At 42.0% G+C, this 16,740-nt stretch overlaps 2 protein-coding genes across 2 annotated transcripts in view; one reads left to right on the forward strand and one right to left on the reverse strand.

Moving 5' to 3' along the window:
* The window catches only part of LOC146643209 (uncharacterized), a 239,886-nt gene that overhangs the window by 100,601 nt on the left and 122,545 nt on the right, over positions 1 to 16,740 (reverse strand). The gene's annotated exons all lie outside the window — the stretch shown is intronic.
* The window catches only part of col11a2 (collagen, type XI, alpha 2), a 41,165-nt gene that overhangs the window by 17,033 nt on the left and 7,392 nt on the right, over positions 1 to 16,740 (forward strand). Inside the window, exons 6-46 of the mRNA XM_085395128.1 lie at positions 816 to 1,682; positions 2,915 to 3,034; positions 4,392 to 4,607; positions 5,476 to 5,529; positions 6,445 to 6,486; positions 6,575 to 6,637; positions 6,784 to 6,858; positions 7,211 to 7,297; positions 7,611 to 7,667; positions 7,770 to 7,823; positions 7,969 to 8,022; positions 8,262 to 8,315; positions 8,613 to 8,666; positions 8,771 to 8,824; positions 8,918 to 8,962; positions 9,452 to 9,505; positions 10,185 to 10,229; positions 10,413 to 10,466; positions 10,634 to 10,678; positions 11,468 to 11,521; positions 11,619 to 11,663; positions 11,822 to 11,875; positions 11,987 to 12,031; positions 12,197 to 12,250; positions 12,442 to 12,549; positions 12,947 to 13,000; positions 13,089 to 13,142; positions 13,269 to 13,313; positions 13,517 to 13,570; positions 13,859 to 13,903; positions 14,007 to 14,060; positions 14,203 to 14,256; positions 14,662 to 14,715; positions 14,880 to 15,077; positions 15,197 to 15,250; positions 15,538 to 15,645; positions 15,733 to 15,840; positions 15,982 to 16,035; positions 16,162 to 16,215; positions 16,439 to 16,546; positions 16,680 to 16,733. Of these exons, the coding sequence (XP_085251254.1) occupies positions 816 to 1,682; positions 2,915 to 3,034; positions 4,392 to 4,607; positions 5,476 to 5,529; positions 6,445 to 6,486; positions 6,575 to 6,637; positions 6,784 to 6,858; positions 7,211 to 7,297; positions 7,611 to 7,667; positions 7,770 to 7,823; positions 7,969 to 8,022; positions 8,262 to 8,315; positions 8,613 to 8,666; positions 8,771 to 8,824; positions 8,918 to 8,962; positions 9,452 to 9,505; positions 10,185 to 10,229; positions 10,413 to 10,466; positions 10,634 to 10,678; positions 11,468 to 11,521; positions 11,619 to 11,663; positions 11,822 to 11,875; positions 11,987 to 12,031; positions 12,197 to 12,250; positions 12,442 to 12,549; positions 12,947 to 13,000; positions 13,089 to 13,142; positions 13,269 to 13,313; positions 13,517 to 13,570; positions 13,859 to 13,903; positions 14,007 to 14,060; positions 14,203 to 14,256; positions 14,662 to 14,715; positions 14,880 to 15,077; positions 15,197 to 15,250; positions 15,538 to 15,645; positions 15,733 to 15,840; positions 15,982 to 16,035; positions 16,162 to 16,215; positions 16,439 to 16,546; positions 16,680 to 16,733 (3,606 nt within the window). The remainder of the gene's footprint in view (positions 1 to 815; positions 1,683 to 2,914; positions 3,035 to 4,391; positions 4,608 to 5,475; positions 5,530 to 6,444; positions 6,487 to 6,574; positions 6,638 to 6,783; positions 6,859 to 7,210; positions 7,298 to 7,610; positions 7,668 to 7,769; positions 7,824 to 7,968; positions 8,023 to 8,261; positions 8,316 to 8,612; positions 8,667 to 8,770; positions 8,825 to 8,917; positions 8,963 to 9,451; positions 9,506 to 10,184; positions 10,230 to 10,412; positions 10,467 to 10,633; positions 10,679 to 11,467; positions 11,522 to 11,618; positions 11,664 to 11,821; positions 11,876 to 11,986; positions 12,032 to 12,196; positions 12,251 to 12,441; positions 12,550 to 12,946; positions 13,001 to 13,088; positions 13,143 to 13,268; positions 13,314 to 13,516; positions 13,571 to 13,858; positions 13,904 to 14,006; positions 14,061 to 14,202; positions 14,257 to 14,661; positions 14,716 to 14,879; positions 15,078 to 15,196; positions 15,251 to 15,537; positions 15,646 to 15,732; positions 15,841 to 15,981; positions 16,036 to 16,161; positions 16,216 to 16,438; positions 16,547 to 16,679; positions 16,734 to 16,740) is intronic.

The raw sequence follows: 16,740 nt of genomic DNA on the forward strand, positions 1-16,740 counted from the left end.
CTGACCTTTGTGAGGAGGGTATATTCCTCTGTTTTCTCTTCATAACGTATTTTTGTAGGCGATTGTTTGTGAATACAGTTTTGATTTGCATGTATTTTATTGTAGCAGCATGGTGGTTAGAGTCATTGATCTACACAACTTTACACATTGTGGTTTTATGTGACTAACACGCATTTGCATGCCAGACCGCCGTCCCTGCAACTTCTTTTGCATGACTAAACTGCAGCAGCCTTCTCTTACAGTTTGCTTGGTGCATTAATCACAACACAGCAGGTTTGGTATCAGCGTTATGTATGTTTGCGTGTACCTGTGTGTGTATGTGTGAGTGTTTTGCAGCCAGCTTTACCTGCCCCATCACGCTCTCAGTGCCTCTGCCAAACCACAGCCTCAGTTCTTATTAGCACGAAGATGCTGCTTTGTTATTTAGTATTGGGAATGGCATTATTGGAGAGATCAGCAAAAACAAACTCAAATAAATTGGTTCATAGACATGAAATATTTCATATTGTTTGGCCATCTTGGTGTAAATTCCATTTTTAATGCTTAAGTGGTGTCAGTGTACTTCTGTGCTGTATCCAGTAATGCCTGTACAGTCTCAGTAAATCATCCGAGCCTTAGCCATCTTTATGTCATTGTTTCTCAAAACATGCGTTCTTGTCTTTCTCTCTCCTTCTGTCATCCCTTGTTTGTGCTTTTCATCCCCCTCCCCATCTCCGTGTATCTTTGTCATCTTCTACTCTCTTTCATTGTCTTTGTCCATATTCACGTTTACATACAAAATAACATCTCAACCAAACAATAATCACGGCTATTAGAAGAAGGCAGTCACTGAAAAAACAGCACCTGCTAAACCCACACTTGTAAAATCCAAGCCCACTCCAGCTAAGCCCGTCAAGTCTGGATCATATAAACTCGTCATCAAGCCGCCTATTCCCACCAAAGCTTCCAAGTCCTCCAAAGCAAAGCCCACTGCAGCAGACGTCCTCCTGTCTAAAATCAAACCAACCAAATCTAAGCCCACAGCTGCCCCAGTGAAGAATGGCAATGGCAAAACTGGCGCTGTGAAGAAAGCAAATGGTAATGCAAAAGCTACAACTGGAGCCAAACCAACACCTCAGGTCAAAGTAAATGGAAATGGCAATGGTAAGGTTGTAGCTGAGAAGAAAGCTCCTGTTACCTCGAAGGCTAGCAGCAATGGAAAAGCCACAACAGAGAAGAAAGCCAATGGAAACGGCAAAACGGCCACTGATGTTAAAGCAAAAGGTAACAGCAATGGTGGGGCTAAGGCTAATGGCAACCACAAAACTACAACAAAAATTCAAACAACTGTGGTCAAAGCCACCAAGGCACCTAAACCCACCAAAGCATCAAAACCAGGACCTACAAAATCTGCAGCCACCAAAGCTCCAAAAGTAAAAACCCAAAGCAAGGCAGACGTCAAAGACGTTAAAGCTGTGACCAAAGTCCCCCCAGTGAGCAAACGGGGGAATAACTTCGTCAGGGATTCCCCCCCGACGAAGTCAGTGGCAACATCTGCCCCAGTCCGACCGACTCCAGCCAGACCCACAAGAGTCAACAAAGTGCCGGATATAAAATCGCACAAACCTTTCCCACCGTTTGGCAACACAGCGCTGAGCGGAACTGGAGTCCCACCGAAGAAAGTTACCAACCGTTATCAGCAGGTACAGCAGGAGGCCGATGTTTGGGTTGGAACAGCCTGGGTCGTATGTCCCATCTTTCCAATCTCTTTTCCAGATCTTTCCATCATCCAGGATCTGCAGCAAAAGTTTTATGAAACCTCTTTTTTTTCCTGCTTTCTTTTGTGAATTCTTTGAACTTTCAGTAATTTTGATGCAAATCCTCGATGATGCAAAATCTGGCCTTCAGAATGGAAGCTGGTTCATACCAAGCTGTCTGTTCATATATCATATGATCTCCATGATCACACCAGCTTCCACATATGATATGGTACAGCGGTGCAAAGGGAAGCATGGCTAATCGAACGGTTTCACTGTTCTTTACTTCACTCCTACCTTCAAGCTGCTGAAACTGGATGTCAGAACATAAACGCACTCCAGCCCTCTGTTTCTTTCTTTCCGGGGAAACCTTTAACATACGGGTCTAATGAATGAGCATGGATTGCTATGGCACATAAATGCAACACATACTATCATATTTTACACACTTGCAACACATCAGACCTCCCTGTCACTCTGTCCTCTCTATGTTTTGGTTGTTTTTTGCGTACCTGTGTTTTCTCCCTGATCTCCGTCTCCCTGTCTGCTGTCATATTTTGTATCTCATGTGAGTAAAGCAGCTTCACAGAACTTTCCATTATGCTTTGCTTAAAATCAGAATTTCAGTAAATGTTCCATGCTGTGGAAAGCAGTGATTGACTTCACTGAATCGTGTTCTGTGAGGCTGTTAAATGGGGTTGTTTCACTGTTGTCTCATCCTGAGGTGAAACTAGTTCATCCCAGAGCATCATGTTATGATGTTTTCACCTGATGGGATGGCTAGAAGCTCTCAGTTCTACCACCAATACGATCATATTTCACCCTTTCTTAAGTCTTGGCTTGTGAGCTTTAAAAAGCAAAAATGGTTCAGCGAAGAAACGAAAAGAAATCTCACTACAGTTATCTCAATGACTCTCTAAATCTTGCGTAAGGCAACATTTATAGTCACTGAGATTCTGAAACGACCTGAAATTTCTTTTCAAAAATGGTTCTTTAAACTTTAAAGATGTGAGTTGCAGCTAAAAAGCTCTTTGCCTTTGCCAACCACAGTTTCATGTCTCATTTCTTCTTTTAACTCATCATGAACCAGAAGCAGACTTTGAACTAACCACACTCTCTCAATCGAATTTGCTTACTTCCTCCCTGCTCCCCCACTTCCTGTCCACTTGACCAATTAGGATGTAGACACTGAATATTCTGAGGCTGGCCACACCCCTACAGAGACCGATTATTACTATGAGGAGACCTTCACACAGCCAGAGGGTGAGGTGGTTGGACAAGAAGAAAACGCTGTACAGGTAAAAAGAAGATGACACACTTATCAGAAACACACATCAGGTCAAGCTAGAGTCCACAGAACAGCTTAAACTTCACATATGAATTAGAAATCTACCAACAGCAAAGCTGAAAATAAACACGCAGAGACAAAAAGAAGACGAGTGGTTTTAATAAAACCTCTGAGGGAGAGGAGGATGTGATTCCTGTGTGGTGGTGAGCCCAGTCTTTGTAGTGTAACAAAGTAGTTTAAGCTCTTTGTTTCTCCGTTTACTTTTCTAACCACTCATCACTGTTTTGTTGGCATCGATGTCACGTGACAAGACATAAGAAAAACCTCTTTCAAAACAGAATGCACCGCAATCATCCGAGTGTACCGTCAGATATTTTTACGCGGTTCCCGTTTTTCCTAACAGCAAGAGTCCCGTTTTGTTCTCATCTCGAGATCCATCATTGTCATTATCTTGACATAAGAACAAGAATCTTGTGAAAACAGGATCCACATGAGAATATTTGATGTGTGCTTTGAACCTCAGCAAAAAAAGATGAATTAAATGCATTCTTGTTTGAGAGAAAATCTAACTGTACTAAAGATCTAGATGATTTGCAGATTCATCACATTTTTGATTTTGTTTTGTTTTCCAGTTTCTATTTTTGCTGCGTTTTTTACCAGGATATGATTTAGAAACCAAATACCGACATTATTCATAATTATCAGGGAGGGTGTGTCAGATATATTAATGCAATGTGGATTTTTTTATATTAGAAAACTGTGCAGTAAATTCACTGGATTCTTGTTTGTTATTAAACTTACATGGTAAGTAAAAAAAAAGAAAGAAATAACATAGTTTTTGCTTTGCGTAGCAGCTCGTCTTCACAAAGTGTTTAACATCAGTTCTGTGTGTGCACGTACGATGCAAACATCACCATTAAAAGTGTTTTTACTTCTCAAACTTTTACAATTGTGAGAACGTATTTGATCACCGGTCATCACGAGGGCTGATGTTAAAAAGCTTTGGTGAAATTATTCCAGAATAAACTAAACTTCAGATGATTAATGGAAGAGTTAGGGTTTCCAGGATAAACCCGATCGCCTGTAGCCTGTACGGTCTGCCAGATGTCTGTTTGTGTTCTCTCCCTCTGTGACTGTTTATTTATAAAAGGTAAGACTCACTTTTTTCTGTATGCTCCTCTTCCACCGCTGCTTTCCTCTCATTCTTTATTTCAATTCCACCCTGAACATTTCCCCGTCCTGCACACCTCTCCCCCTCTCTTTGACTATTCTCCTCGTTCTTTCTGCACCTTTTCTTTTCCTTTACTTGAATCATTCTCTCGTGCCCCTCCATCCATCCCGCTGTGGCTACGATAAACTCGTCGCAGCCTCAGGTGGAGCCAGCACTGGTGGGAGAAGAGGTAGACGCCGCCAAGGCGGGCGGTACTGGAGAAGAGCTCTTCACTGAGGAGTATGAGACTGGGGACGTGGGCCTTAAGGAGTACGACTATAACTACAGAGACTACAATGAACCATCACCAGAGACTGCAGAGGTTGATGGCAACATTGGCCCCGCCCTGTCCGCTGTGACAGACGAGGGAGGCGTAAGTCGCTTTGCTTCAGAGGCAAAAACACAAAAAACATTTCAACCAGCTCTACAAAGTATCGTGAAATTGCATTCAGTGTCCCGTCACGTGACTTGTTTGAGTTTGCACTGCAGAGAGAGATTATCTTACATTAAGCCTTACATTAATTCAGCTACTGATGTTTTGGTAGCTAATTTGCTAATTTGAATTCAAACACTGAACATTGCTTTGAGAACTGGCACAGAGATGATCCTCAAACATGGAGTTAAGGAGTTTAGAAATCTCAGCTATCCAGACTGGATGCATCAACCATCATTCACCAAACCGTGAATTCAGAGTGGACGACATTCATGTAAAATTTGTTCACAGTCTCCGTTTTATAGCTTGCAAACTCAGTCAGTCACAGAGAAACGGACAGCGAATGCATTTCAAGGCAAAGTTATCACAGCAGTGGTTGAAATGGGTTTTAATTTACAGTGTGTGTATTGAGCCTTACAGTAACTTATACTGTCACATATGCTCCATAAAGAGGCATTCAGAGGTGATCTTTTGCCCTGAATGTCGTTTTGAGTATATGTCTTTGTATTTTGGTGCCCAGCTCAGAGGATTCTGTATCTGTGCATAAATACGTCTGTAAGTCATGGACCAACAGTTTGGAGAGCTGCTGAATCAATGGTATTTGGATACAAACTTACACTTTAATTCAAGCAGAGCAGGTTTTCATTTTATTTTACTCTTTTATCAACTCTAGTACGATAATGTTTGACACATGTGTCAGTGCATGCAGTCAAAACACTGAAATCTGCTTTCAGTGACTTTGTGCACACTTTTTCTGCCTCGTGTGTGTGTACGTACTTGTTATTGACTGCATGTGTGTTTTCCTCAGGCTGCTGTTAGAGGCCAGAAAGGAGAAAAGGGCGAGCCTGCTGTCTTGGAGCCTGTGAGTCAATTCAACAGTTTTACCTGACCGGGTGTTTTGGGAGGGGGGGGTGTTTTACCAGAAGCTACAGGGAATTGCACTGGCAACCTTCCCCTTACTATCCTGCTCTTCACAGTAATCCAAGAAATACACTCACCAATTATTTTGTTAGGAGCTGCTTGTTACAGACAGTTTGGACTTCCTTAATTCTTTAGATTCAGCAAGGTGCTGGAAACATTCCTCAGAGACTCTGGTGATGATAGCGTCACACAGCTGCTGCAGATTTGCACATCTGTAATGCACATCCTCTGTGCTCTGTTGGACTGAGGTCTGGTGGCTGTGGAGATCATGTGAATACAGTAAACTCACTGTCTTATCCAAAAAAAAAAACAGTTTGAGGAAATCTGAGCTCTGTGCTTCATCTTCCTGCATTGTCATCAGACCAGGCAACATTTTTCCAGTTGTCCAGTTTTGATTGTAGTTTCCTGTTCTGAGCTCACAGGAGCACAGCCTGGTCTGCTCATCTGTTCAGGGTTCAACACAGTTTGCATTCAGTGATGCTTTGGTTGTAACTGGTGATTAATTGAGTTTTCTGTGCCTGCTGTCAGTTTGAAGCAGTCCTTATCCTCTGACTTCTGACATCATTGAGGCATCTTCTCCCAGAGAACTGCGCTCGCTGGATATTTTCTCTTTTTCAGACCACTGATTTGATGTTTGTGTTAACAAGCAGCTGGACCTGTGTACCTAACAAAGTGGCCAGTTAACCTTGTAGTTATACACATTTACCTTTACAAAGATATTTGTGGCGCTGTAGCTTGTGAGGCCAGTTAAGAAACGTTCTGAAGTGTTGCTCATTAGAGGATTAATGGAGTAGACATTAAGAGGACGTCTGAGGCTTTGTCTGTCTGTCTTTTTACTTTATTTTGGATTTTGCAGGGGATGCTGATTGAAGGACCTCCAGGACCTGAGGGACCTGCTGTAAGTTAATATTATTTTTCTCCATCTTAAAAAATAAATCCTCACTTTCTGTCGACAAATATTTAAACTCTTAATTTTTATCTGGCAGGGTCCCACTGGACCTCCTGGATCTTCTGGACCTCCTGGTTCTGTCGGTGACCCCGGAGAGAGGGTGAGTATTTTTCCTTTATCTGAAGGTTTGTAGGCATGCATCTGAATCTGTGTGTTACACATGTGCTATACAAAAGGAGCTGAATTGATTATGTTTTTAAATTCTTATACTGGCCGACTCACCGTTGCCCCTCTGATATCCTGCAGGGCACTCCTGGTAGGCCTGGTCTTCCTGGAGCTGATGGGGTTCCTGGACCTCCTGGAACTTCACTCATGCTGCCTGTAAGTCACCTTTAACCTTTCAGCCTTTACTGATTATGGAAACTATCAGAATAGCTATAAATATGAGTCATATTTGGGCAAATGTTTTGTTTAAACCAGATCTGAATGTGTTTTAACTCTTTATTGTCGGTGTTGGTTTTTTATAAGCATTGAGATTTGGGTCTTTCAAAGTTGGATTATTTCGGGTTTTCCTCATTGAACACAGCTACAGTCTATAGGAATGCTCTCAGATGTTGAGTTGTTTGTTTATTCAAATGTTTATTCCTTGTTTTTTATATATATATGTTAGAGTAATTCCTGCGTCACTGTCACAGATCAAGTCTGAGTCTGAATGTTCGTTCTGTGTTTGCAGTTCCGCTTCGGGCAGAGTGGAGGAGACAAGGGGCCGGTCGTTTCTGCACAGGAGGCTCAGGCTGCAGCCATCTTATCCCAAGCCAGGGTCAGATATGAGTTTTTATTTCAGCTTTTCTATCTATGATGCTTTGTTTCGCCCTGGTATTGTCACCTTTTGTGAAATGACATTGTCTCCAATATTTTATTAAAACTGCACTTTGTTAATTATTTCGTTTTTCTATTTATGTTATGAAAACTCAGAATCAAAATAAGACTTTAATGTGGTCAGTAAGAGAACACAGAACAGAGATGATGTATTCTGTGAACGTTAAGACGATGATCTTATCCAGGGAACATAAATATGCAAACAGAGTTTCTTCCTGAATCACTGCTATAAGCAGCTGTCGTGTTTTCTGTAGATGGCTCTGAAGGGGCCTCCTGGACCAATGGGATTCACCGGACGCCCTGGACCCCTGGTATGCTACCTTTCATTTGGATCATAATAATCGGTCTGTTCTCTAAGTGTATATGACATCGTCATTAGTAAAATGAGACTGAGACGATTGAGTCTCTTTCAGGGAAATCCAGGAAGTACTGGTTTGAAGGGAGAGCTTGGAGACCCCGGTCCTCAGGTAAATAACAACAGCTGTGTGTAAAATTATTAATGACTTTATTATTATTACTCCTGTATTGTGTTCTAAGTGAACCTTTTCAGCTCATGTCTGTGAGATCACAGTTATAACTGGCACTTCTGACGGGCCCCTGGTTTATTTTCAGGGTCCAAGGGGACCCCACGGTATGATGGGCCCTCCAGGCAAAGCAGGAAGAAGAGTGAGTATGAACAGCTGACATTCTTATCAAGATGTGTGTATCACTTGTCGTTGTAAATTTTATTTTTTAAGTTTTATGAGAGTAGGTGTCGTTTCAGGCCTGCAGTTCAGGCTGTCACCAGAAAGTTTTAAAACCTCTAAAAGCCAGTTTTTGTCCATCCAGATGCTCACCTGTGCTCCTGTTTAAGCTGTCTTTAAACGTAGGTTCACTTAAACATGTTCTTCCTCTGCTCCTCGCAGGGCCGTGCTGGAGCTGATGGTGCCAGAGGAATGCCAGGAGAGCCTGGAACTAAGGTACCCTCACTGCCTTTATTTAAACACCACCAGCCTGAAGCCTCCACCCTGTCTCTGTAGCTTTTTTATTGGTCCAATAAGAATTGATATTAAAATTTAAATACTGGTGTCATTTTGGTGCCAAAACCTCGACACAGTCAGTTTGTTCTCCCTGATTATTCAGCTGTATCAAAGTCTTTCTCATGGATCCTGAGGCCTCAGCTGTGTGCTCATTGTTATTGTATTGAGATTGTTTCTGATGCATTTCTACTTTCTACAGTGAGATAATAGTAATGTTTATGTCTGTGTCTATCACAGGGCGACCGTGGTTTCGATGGTCTTCCTGGTCTGCCTGGTGATAAAGGACACAGGGTACGTCCAACAAACTCAAAAACAATGATTGTTTTTCAGTTATAATCTTTATTACCGCTGGAGAATCATTTATTTACATCTGCTTCATCCTTATATTTTATTAGGGTGACTCTGGACCACTGGGACCACCAGGGGGCCCAGGAGAGGACGGAGAGCGGGTACGTAGATCTGCGAATATTATTACATCCAGATATTGTGTCACTGCTGATCAGCATCTTTTCATCCATAACGTGCTTCTTCTGTGTTTGCAGGGAGATGATGGAGACGTTGGACCCAGGGGTCTCCCAGGTGAACCAGTGAGTGTTTCAGTCACAGCCCAGCTGATTCTACACCTCCCACTATTTTCTATTTATATTCTACTCGTGCTTTTATTGTCTGTGTTTTAAATGGTCTCCCAAAATACATGCCTCTGTTTTTATATCTCACATAACAAGGTCACCTTTGCACCTGTTGTTTCATAATCATCACACCTTTATGATATTTTAGGGATCTTTACTGTAATTAATAATGTAGTGCAGTAACACAAAGATGGAGGAGGAGCCAACGTGCTTTTAGAATCACTGAAATAGGGAGTTGTGTTTTTTATGCAGCTAGTTGTCTTTTAGATTTGATAAAGAAGGAGAATGCAGATTACCTCTTTAAATAGCTCATTCTGTATTTATACTTTATATATTTATAAGTTCTCTTTCTTTATGTTTTTCCTTTCATTTCCATTAAAAACAATAGTATGTGTGAGTGAATGATCTTGGTTTGCATGACGCCTGTGTGTCCTTGTGTGTTTGCAGGGACCTCGTGGTTTGCTTGGACCCAAAGGTCCTCCAGGAATCCCCGGACCTCCTGTGAGTAGAAGCGATTTCACGCCCAGCCTTCTGCTGTTATTTTGGCTGCATTGTTTTACCCCACTCTGACCACTGAGCACCCACAGCACCACCTGAACCAACAGCCAGTAACCTGGTTTCATCCCAAATCTAAAAATGAACATGTGATGTTCCCACAGCCTCCTCAAAACATACCAACATGTAAAAAAATGAATGCATGATATATTTAAACTTTCTGCTTGTTCTGCTAAAGTAAAGTTTTAGCTTTAAGGGAAGTTTATTCCATCAGTTTAATATGACAGAAGCAGGAACATCAGTGTTTTTGTTCCATGTATTTTTCTTACAGATTTTAAATATGTAATGTTAAACACAGTAAACACTTTTTATTACCTTACACTCTCACATTTGTTTTGAAATTTTATAACATGTTTAAGTACAAACCAGCGCTTTCAGACAAATACTCTGTGCACTTTTTTCCAAAGACTTGTGTAAAATTAGCCGACTGCACTTTAAATAGGAAAATGCCCACAAAGACAAACCTGCATCAACATCAAGATGTTTCGTTTTCTATGAGTGATGCTGAGCAAAGCACCAGAGATGATGTTTTCAGTTCCTGTTCCCTGGATGCTTTGACTAGAAGCTGACATTTAGACATTTATGGGGAATCGTTTTTAATTTCTTCCTCTCGATCTTCTCTCAGGGTGTTCGAGGAAACGATGGACCCCACGGTTCCAAAGGAAGCTTGGTCAGTAACAGTTTCCATGTTATCCTGTTATCGTGTGTATTTGAACATTTAAGATCAGAACTCATAATGTTAACACAAAACTTTTCTTTTAGCTAGTTTCTGACAGATTCTCTCTTCCTCCTCTTTCCTTCACTTTGCCCTGTGCTGATTGTTATTCTCTCCTCTTCTGTTTCTGTCTCTCAGGGTCCCCAAGGTGAGCCAGGACCTCCAGGTCAGCAGGGAACCCCAGGAACTCAGGTGAGAGAGAGAACACCTGGTCATTATCACGTACCTGATACGTGATAATGTATGGGAATAGCTATGCAGGAACATGCACACAAAGATAAAAGGAAAGATTAATGCTCAAATTGTAATAATTACATAAACTGATTAAAGGTCACGCGGTGTTTTGGGGGTTTTTGCAGGGAATGCCGGGACCTCAGGGGGCCATCGGACCCCCAGGAGAGAAAGTAAGACCTTAGATATTCATCATACTCTATTTAAAGTACATTTACATAATGAATGTTGGCTCTAAACAAGTATTCAACAATAAACAGTCATATAATAGTTGGAATATTATTAATTCATTGCATTATTCAACTCTATTCTCCAACTCTGACATTTAAATACTGCAGTGACGACACCGAGAAAGTAAACAAAGAGAGTAGGATGTGCTGTTGTCAGGAAGAGATCTTTAAACACCTGTTACAGCAGGAGTCTATTGGATGTTTAAGAATTATAGTAACCAATCAAATTCACACATCTCACAAAGGTGAAAATATGATGGTTATTGTCAGAGATGACGATCTTATGCTATTCCACTTAAAAATGAATCTTCTAAATTAAGTTTGATATGAAGTGCAGGGTTTACCTCTTGCACACACAGTACAGCACACAGCTGCCTGCATGAAGACTGCAGTCACTCTCATATAACCCGACAACCACATACAGCTGTGACCCACAGACACTCCAGCTGTGACAGTGACAGCATGAATATCTCTGAAACTAAAGTGAAATTGTGCAGCCTTACCTCATTTACATCAACACTTTCCCCACCGAGCAGTGGAATCAGCACTCTGAGTCTTATAAAATAACACTCGTTCTCTGTATCAGTGCACTTTTCTCTCGTTCACACTTGAACCATGTGAGTCTGTCGTGCTCGTCAGCGACGAAGCAGAAAAGTGTGCTTCATGCAGATATGAGACGTTTCAAATAAGGAGCATTTATTGACCTTATATACACTTTGTCTCCTTCTCCAGGGTCCCACAGGAAAACCAGGTCTCCCAGGAATGCCTGGAGCTGATGGGCCTCCTGTATGTTTGTCTTTCTTTATATCGTTTATTAAGTTGAACCACCTAAAGCTGGGTGATGTCGTTTCTAAGCCTTAAACTCTCTGTTTTCATGTCACAGGGTCACCCAGGAAAGGAGGGGCCTCCTGGCACCAAGGGAAACCATGTGGGTGCCATAACTCCATCACTTTATATTACTTCATTCATATTACTATTATTATCCATCCTAACAGGAGACCTGTAACCTCTGTTAGGTTTGTCCTTGTGGTCGTAGTTACCACAGTGTGTGTGTTGTGCTGTAAACCTGCTTTCTTTGGTCTGCAGGGTCCTAACGGTCCTCAGGGAGCTATCGGCTATCCTGGTCCTCGGGGCGTCAAGGTCACTGCACTTAATTTTTAATGTGTCGTAAAACAAATTAGCAAAGACATTTTTTTAAATGTGATTTATTAGAATGCAAATGATTTGATTATGAAATTGTTGTGATCACAGGGAGAACAAGGCATCCGCGGCCTGAAAGGCCACAAAGGAGAGAAGGTAAATGAATAAATATCACGTTTACACAATAAAATCGTGTTAATGTGAACATTTGGTGATTAAAAAAGGAAAACGGAGATATCATGTGACTGCATTTTATAATTAAAAACAAGGTTGGTGTCATGTACATCTATTCATTGTGTTTTTATTTGTTTTTGTTGCCAGGGAGAAGACGGCTTCCCGGGAATTAAAGGAGATTTCGGTGTCAAGGGAGAGAGGGTAAAGTCTGAATAACGAAGCAGCTGATTGGTCAGTTGGCTGGTTCTTTAATGTAACACTAGATGGCTGAATGAAGGACTGGATGGTCCAGATTTTTAATCTAACCCATGTTAATATTTGCTCTGAGTTATTGCTTTGTGTACAGCACAGATTTAATCTCACAGCTGTGTTTCCACTCTGATCTCTTACAGGGAGAGATTGGAGTATCAGGGCCCAGAGGAGAGGACGGCCCGGAGGGGCCAAAGGGTCGTGTTGGACCCCCCGGTGAGGTTGGAGCTATTGGACTGATTGGTGAGAAGGTATGAACTGTTTCATTACAGCAAGACTGCATAAAAGTAATTATTTTTTATTATTCAGACCATCATTTAATACTTTTATGCAGTCTTGTGTAAGAATTATATTTCACCTGTACCTGGGATCTGAAACAAGTATTTATTTGAATTTTTCTAAATATTTGAGGAGTTTTTTATGTTTTATTGATGTGAATTTCTCCATTAAACCTGACATTTAACTTTATAACATGAACTTTATTACAAGATAATGTGACTGTTACACCTGTGCATCATGTTGAGTGCTTCTCAGGTTTCTCACCTACATGCCAGCATTAATCAGCCATAACCAGCTGGTTTGTAGTGGAGCAGGTTAGAAAACGCAGTCACACCTGCTGTGATTGATGACGTCATCGTTTGTTTCCAGGGTAAACTCGGTGTACCTGGAGTTCCTGGATATCCTGGAAGACAAGGACCAAAGGTAAGAGAAGCACAAGCCTTTCATTAGCACTGAATCAGTGGTTGATCCTGATGGAACAGCTGATCCTGACATGTTGGTTTATTTTTAGGGATCTCTTGGATTCCCAGGATTCCCTGGTTCAAACGGCGAGAAGGGAACAAGGGTAAGACGACGTCTCTGTGGAAGACTCAGACATTTAAACCTAACAAGGATAAAATTTCTCAGGTTATAACAAAAGTTCTAATGTTAACTAATGTTTACTGTTAACTGTCTGTCTGATTCTCTTCAGGGTACTTCCGGCAAACCAGGTCCGAGAGGACAGAGAGGCCCGACGGTACTTTTTCTGTTTATTATGCTCAGGGTTTAGAAGCTGCTCTGCTCACAGCGTTAAAGAATAACCTATCAGTACATCACCCATCATCAGTGTAACCTCTGGTGATCAGCAGAAACACAGTTTTCAGAGTTGTTTAATTGTTGCTTCATATGATTTGAGTGCATCGTAGTAACTTAACTATACGTGCTGTTTTTGACCATCAGGGCCCCCGAGGGCAGAGAGGGCCGAGGGGGGCCACGGGGAAACCAGGAGCAAAGGTTCGTCTGCACACCTGAAACAAACTGCCCACACTGTGATTTACTGATGAATCCTGTTTTCACTTCATATTTTACATGAATGTGTGAAAGAAATTACTCGTATCTCATCTTTATATAAATATTTGAACAAAAAAGTCAGAGCTGGATTTTTTTTTTTTTAAACAAGACTTGCCTAAAAACCCTCGATGCCATTTACATTTATTGCTTTTGATTTTTGCCTGTAAATAATTTAAATAAAGAAAAGAAGAGTTTGTATTTAATTCATTCTTCTTTTATTGCTCCTGTCAGGGAACCTCAGGAAGTGATGGACCTCATGGTCCTCTTGGAGAGAGGGTGAGTGTTGAAGTTCACAGAAGTGTGTCCTGCTTGGAAAAACTTACTTTTAAATTTGAGTCAAATATTTAATGTTCTTACTTTACCACATGTGATTTCTCAGGGATTGCCAGGACCTCAGGGAGCCAATGGTTTCCCCGGACCAAAGGGACCTCCTGTAAGTAAACGTTTTCATTTACGGTTCCTCACAGACTGATTTTAGTAATGATACAAATTCAGGGTGATATCACTGAGCTATTAATAAAAAAACTGAGGTACTTTGTACAGTTTGATAAAATTGGTTTATTGTTTTATTACAGGGACCACCAGGAAAGGATGGCCTGCCAGGACATCCCGGACAGAGAGGAGAAGTTGTAAGTTAAATTTGTATTTTTTATTTATTTATTTTTCTTTCTTAGAGGTGCCTCCACCTGAGCTCACTGAGTGGAGCAGGTGGCCCATAGGCCTTAATCCATAGATGTGGGTTTTAATCCAGACCACTGACTGCATGTCTTCCTCCCAGCTTTGCTGTCTTCTGTCTGTCTGAAGTATTTAAGTAGTGATCTGTGAAATTTAATGCACAGAGATGCTTGAATCTGTATTTATGGAGACGAATTATTTGTGTTTTGTGTCAAATAAACAAAAAAGTCATCACAGCAGATTTTTCTTCATCTCAGTCACAGACTGTGATGATGGTTGTGAGTGGACACGTCTTTGCCTTTCAGATCTGAGCGTCTGTGTTTTCTAGATAAACTGTTAACTGAGTTTGTGTCTTGCAGGGTTTCCAAGGTAAAATGGGTCCACCTGGGCCTCCTGGAGTTGTTGGACCTCAGGTGAGTTCATTCATCGTGGTGCACATACTGTTACTGCTACAGTAAATCACATCACGAGCCAACTTACACACTTCACTTCTCCATATTCACACCCTGCTGCTTTGCATTCTTCCTTCCATCATTGCTTTCTTCTTCTCTCAACCCTCTCCATGTCCATCTTCCAGGGCCCATCAGGAGAGACCGGCCCCATGGGCGAGCGTGGCCATCCCGGACCTCTAGGTCCACCTGGTGAGCAGGGGCTTCCTGGTCCCTCAGGGAAAGAGGGCACCAAGGGGGACCCTGGACCCACAGGACGGCCTGGAAAAGATGGTCCTCCAGGACTGAGAGGCTTCCCAGGAGAGAGAGGACTTCCTGGAACCCCTGTGAGTATAAATGATCCAGCATATGTCATCAAGCCAGGATCCAGGTGTTTAAGAAACATTTCTTATCTCAGTCATTAGAATAAGAGTCCTGATTATTCCTGCATGGTCATTTCTTCCAGGGTGGTGGAGGACTGAAGGGAGGCGAAGGACCTGCTGGACCTCCTGGACCTGCTGTAGGTTTCTGTTCATATTAAAAAACAACTCATTTAAAGAAATGTTCATAGTTCAGAAATAATGGATGCAAGTCTGGATCTTTCAGTTAAGTGAGGAGAGAACAGCGCGTACTCTGAGTTTGGATGTTAACCATCATTGTATTTGTTTAATTTTTCAAGTCTCTCACTAGGAGATAGAAATCTTTTAAAAACTTTTAAAATCTGTTACTCATTCTTCCAACTTAAGAATGAATTATTCACTTAATGAAAACCTGCTGTGGTTGGTGCTGACCTCATGTATTTCTTAGGGGTCTCCTGGTGAGCGGGGACCAGCTGGTACTGCTGGACCCATCGGACCTCCTGGCAGACCAGGCCCTCAGGGCCCACCTGGACCAGCTGGAGAGAAGGGAGTCCCTGTGAGTCTTCCGGATGTGTTAATCAAATTTAGTCTGTCCAGCTAATGATGAAAATCAATTATTGATTTCTCTCTTTCTCCTGCTCAGGGTGAGAAAGGGCCCATTGGCCCAGCAGGTCGGGACGGAGTGCAGGGTCCTGTGGGTCTGCCCGGCCCTGCTGGAACAGCTGGAGTTCCTGGCGAGGACGGAGACAAGGCCAGTAACTCTAAGTAACAGAGATCACACCTTAGCTTAAGATTCTTGGAAAGCTGCAGGGTGAATGTTTCACCTCAGAAGGTGTCAAGAGTCAAAATAGCTCAGAGCGTAAAATAAAATGAATTTTATTTATTGTTTCAGGGTGAGGTTGGAGAGCCTGGGCAGAAGGGCGCCAAAGGAGCCAAAGGAGAGCATGTGAGTGACTTAAATCAGAGATTAATATTTACCTCTGATGGTAACGATCAGGATCTAATAATGCTGTTTCTCCCCTAATGATTGTTGTTTCTCTGTGTTCATGTGCTTGTTTCTGGTTATTTGCAGGGTCCTCCTGGTCCACCCGGGCCGCTCGGTCCTGTAGGTCAGCCTGGTCCAGCTGTGAGTAGAAACTCCTTTTTATTTCAAGTGCATGCATTTGATGATAGCTGCAGTTTTTACTTTACAGATTTGATAAAGGTCTTGTTAAAATGAAAATGTAGTTATGTGATGAATATACAAGATTATTCCAGATTTTAGTTTAGATCCATCCAGTCAGGAGAACAGCACATTAACTGTTCTTATGTCCTGCTTTTGTCCTTGTTCTTCTTCTTCTGTGGTGCAGGGTGCTGATGGAGATCTTGGACCGAGGGGGCAGCAGGGTCCTTTCGGAGCTAAAGGTGATGAGGGAACCCGAGGCTTCCCAGGAGCCCCAGGTCCCATCGGACTCCAGGTAAAAACCTTAAAATGTCAAAAAACAGCAACACTTCCTTTCTTTACGTTGGATTTGATGTAAATACTCGTGCAGTTCGAGCATCGCTCTTGTGCAAAGCTCCTAATCCAGAACTTTGACCTTTGCTCTGCAGGGACTGCCAGGACCATCTGGGGAGAAAGGAGAGACGGGAGATGTTGGACCTATGGTGAGTT

Source organism: Rhamphochromis longiceps, linkage group LG22 (assembly GCF_057381845.1).
Source record: "Rhamphochromis longiceps isolate RC_006_pf linkage group LG22, R_longiceps_female_GT1.1, whole genome shotgun sequence".
NCBI lineage: Eukaryota > Metazoa > Chordata > Actinopteri > Cichliformes > Cichlidae > Rhamphochromis > Rhamphochromis longiceps.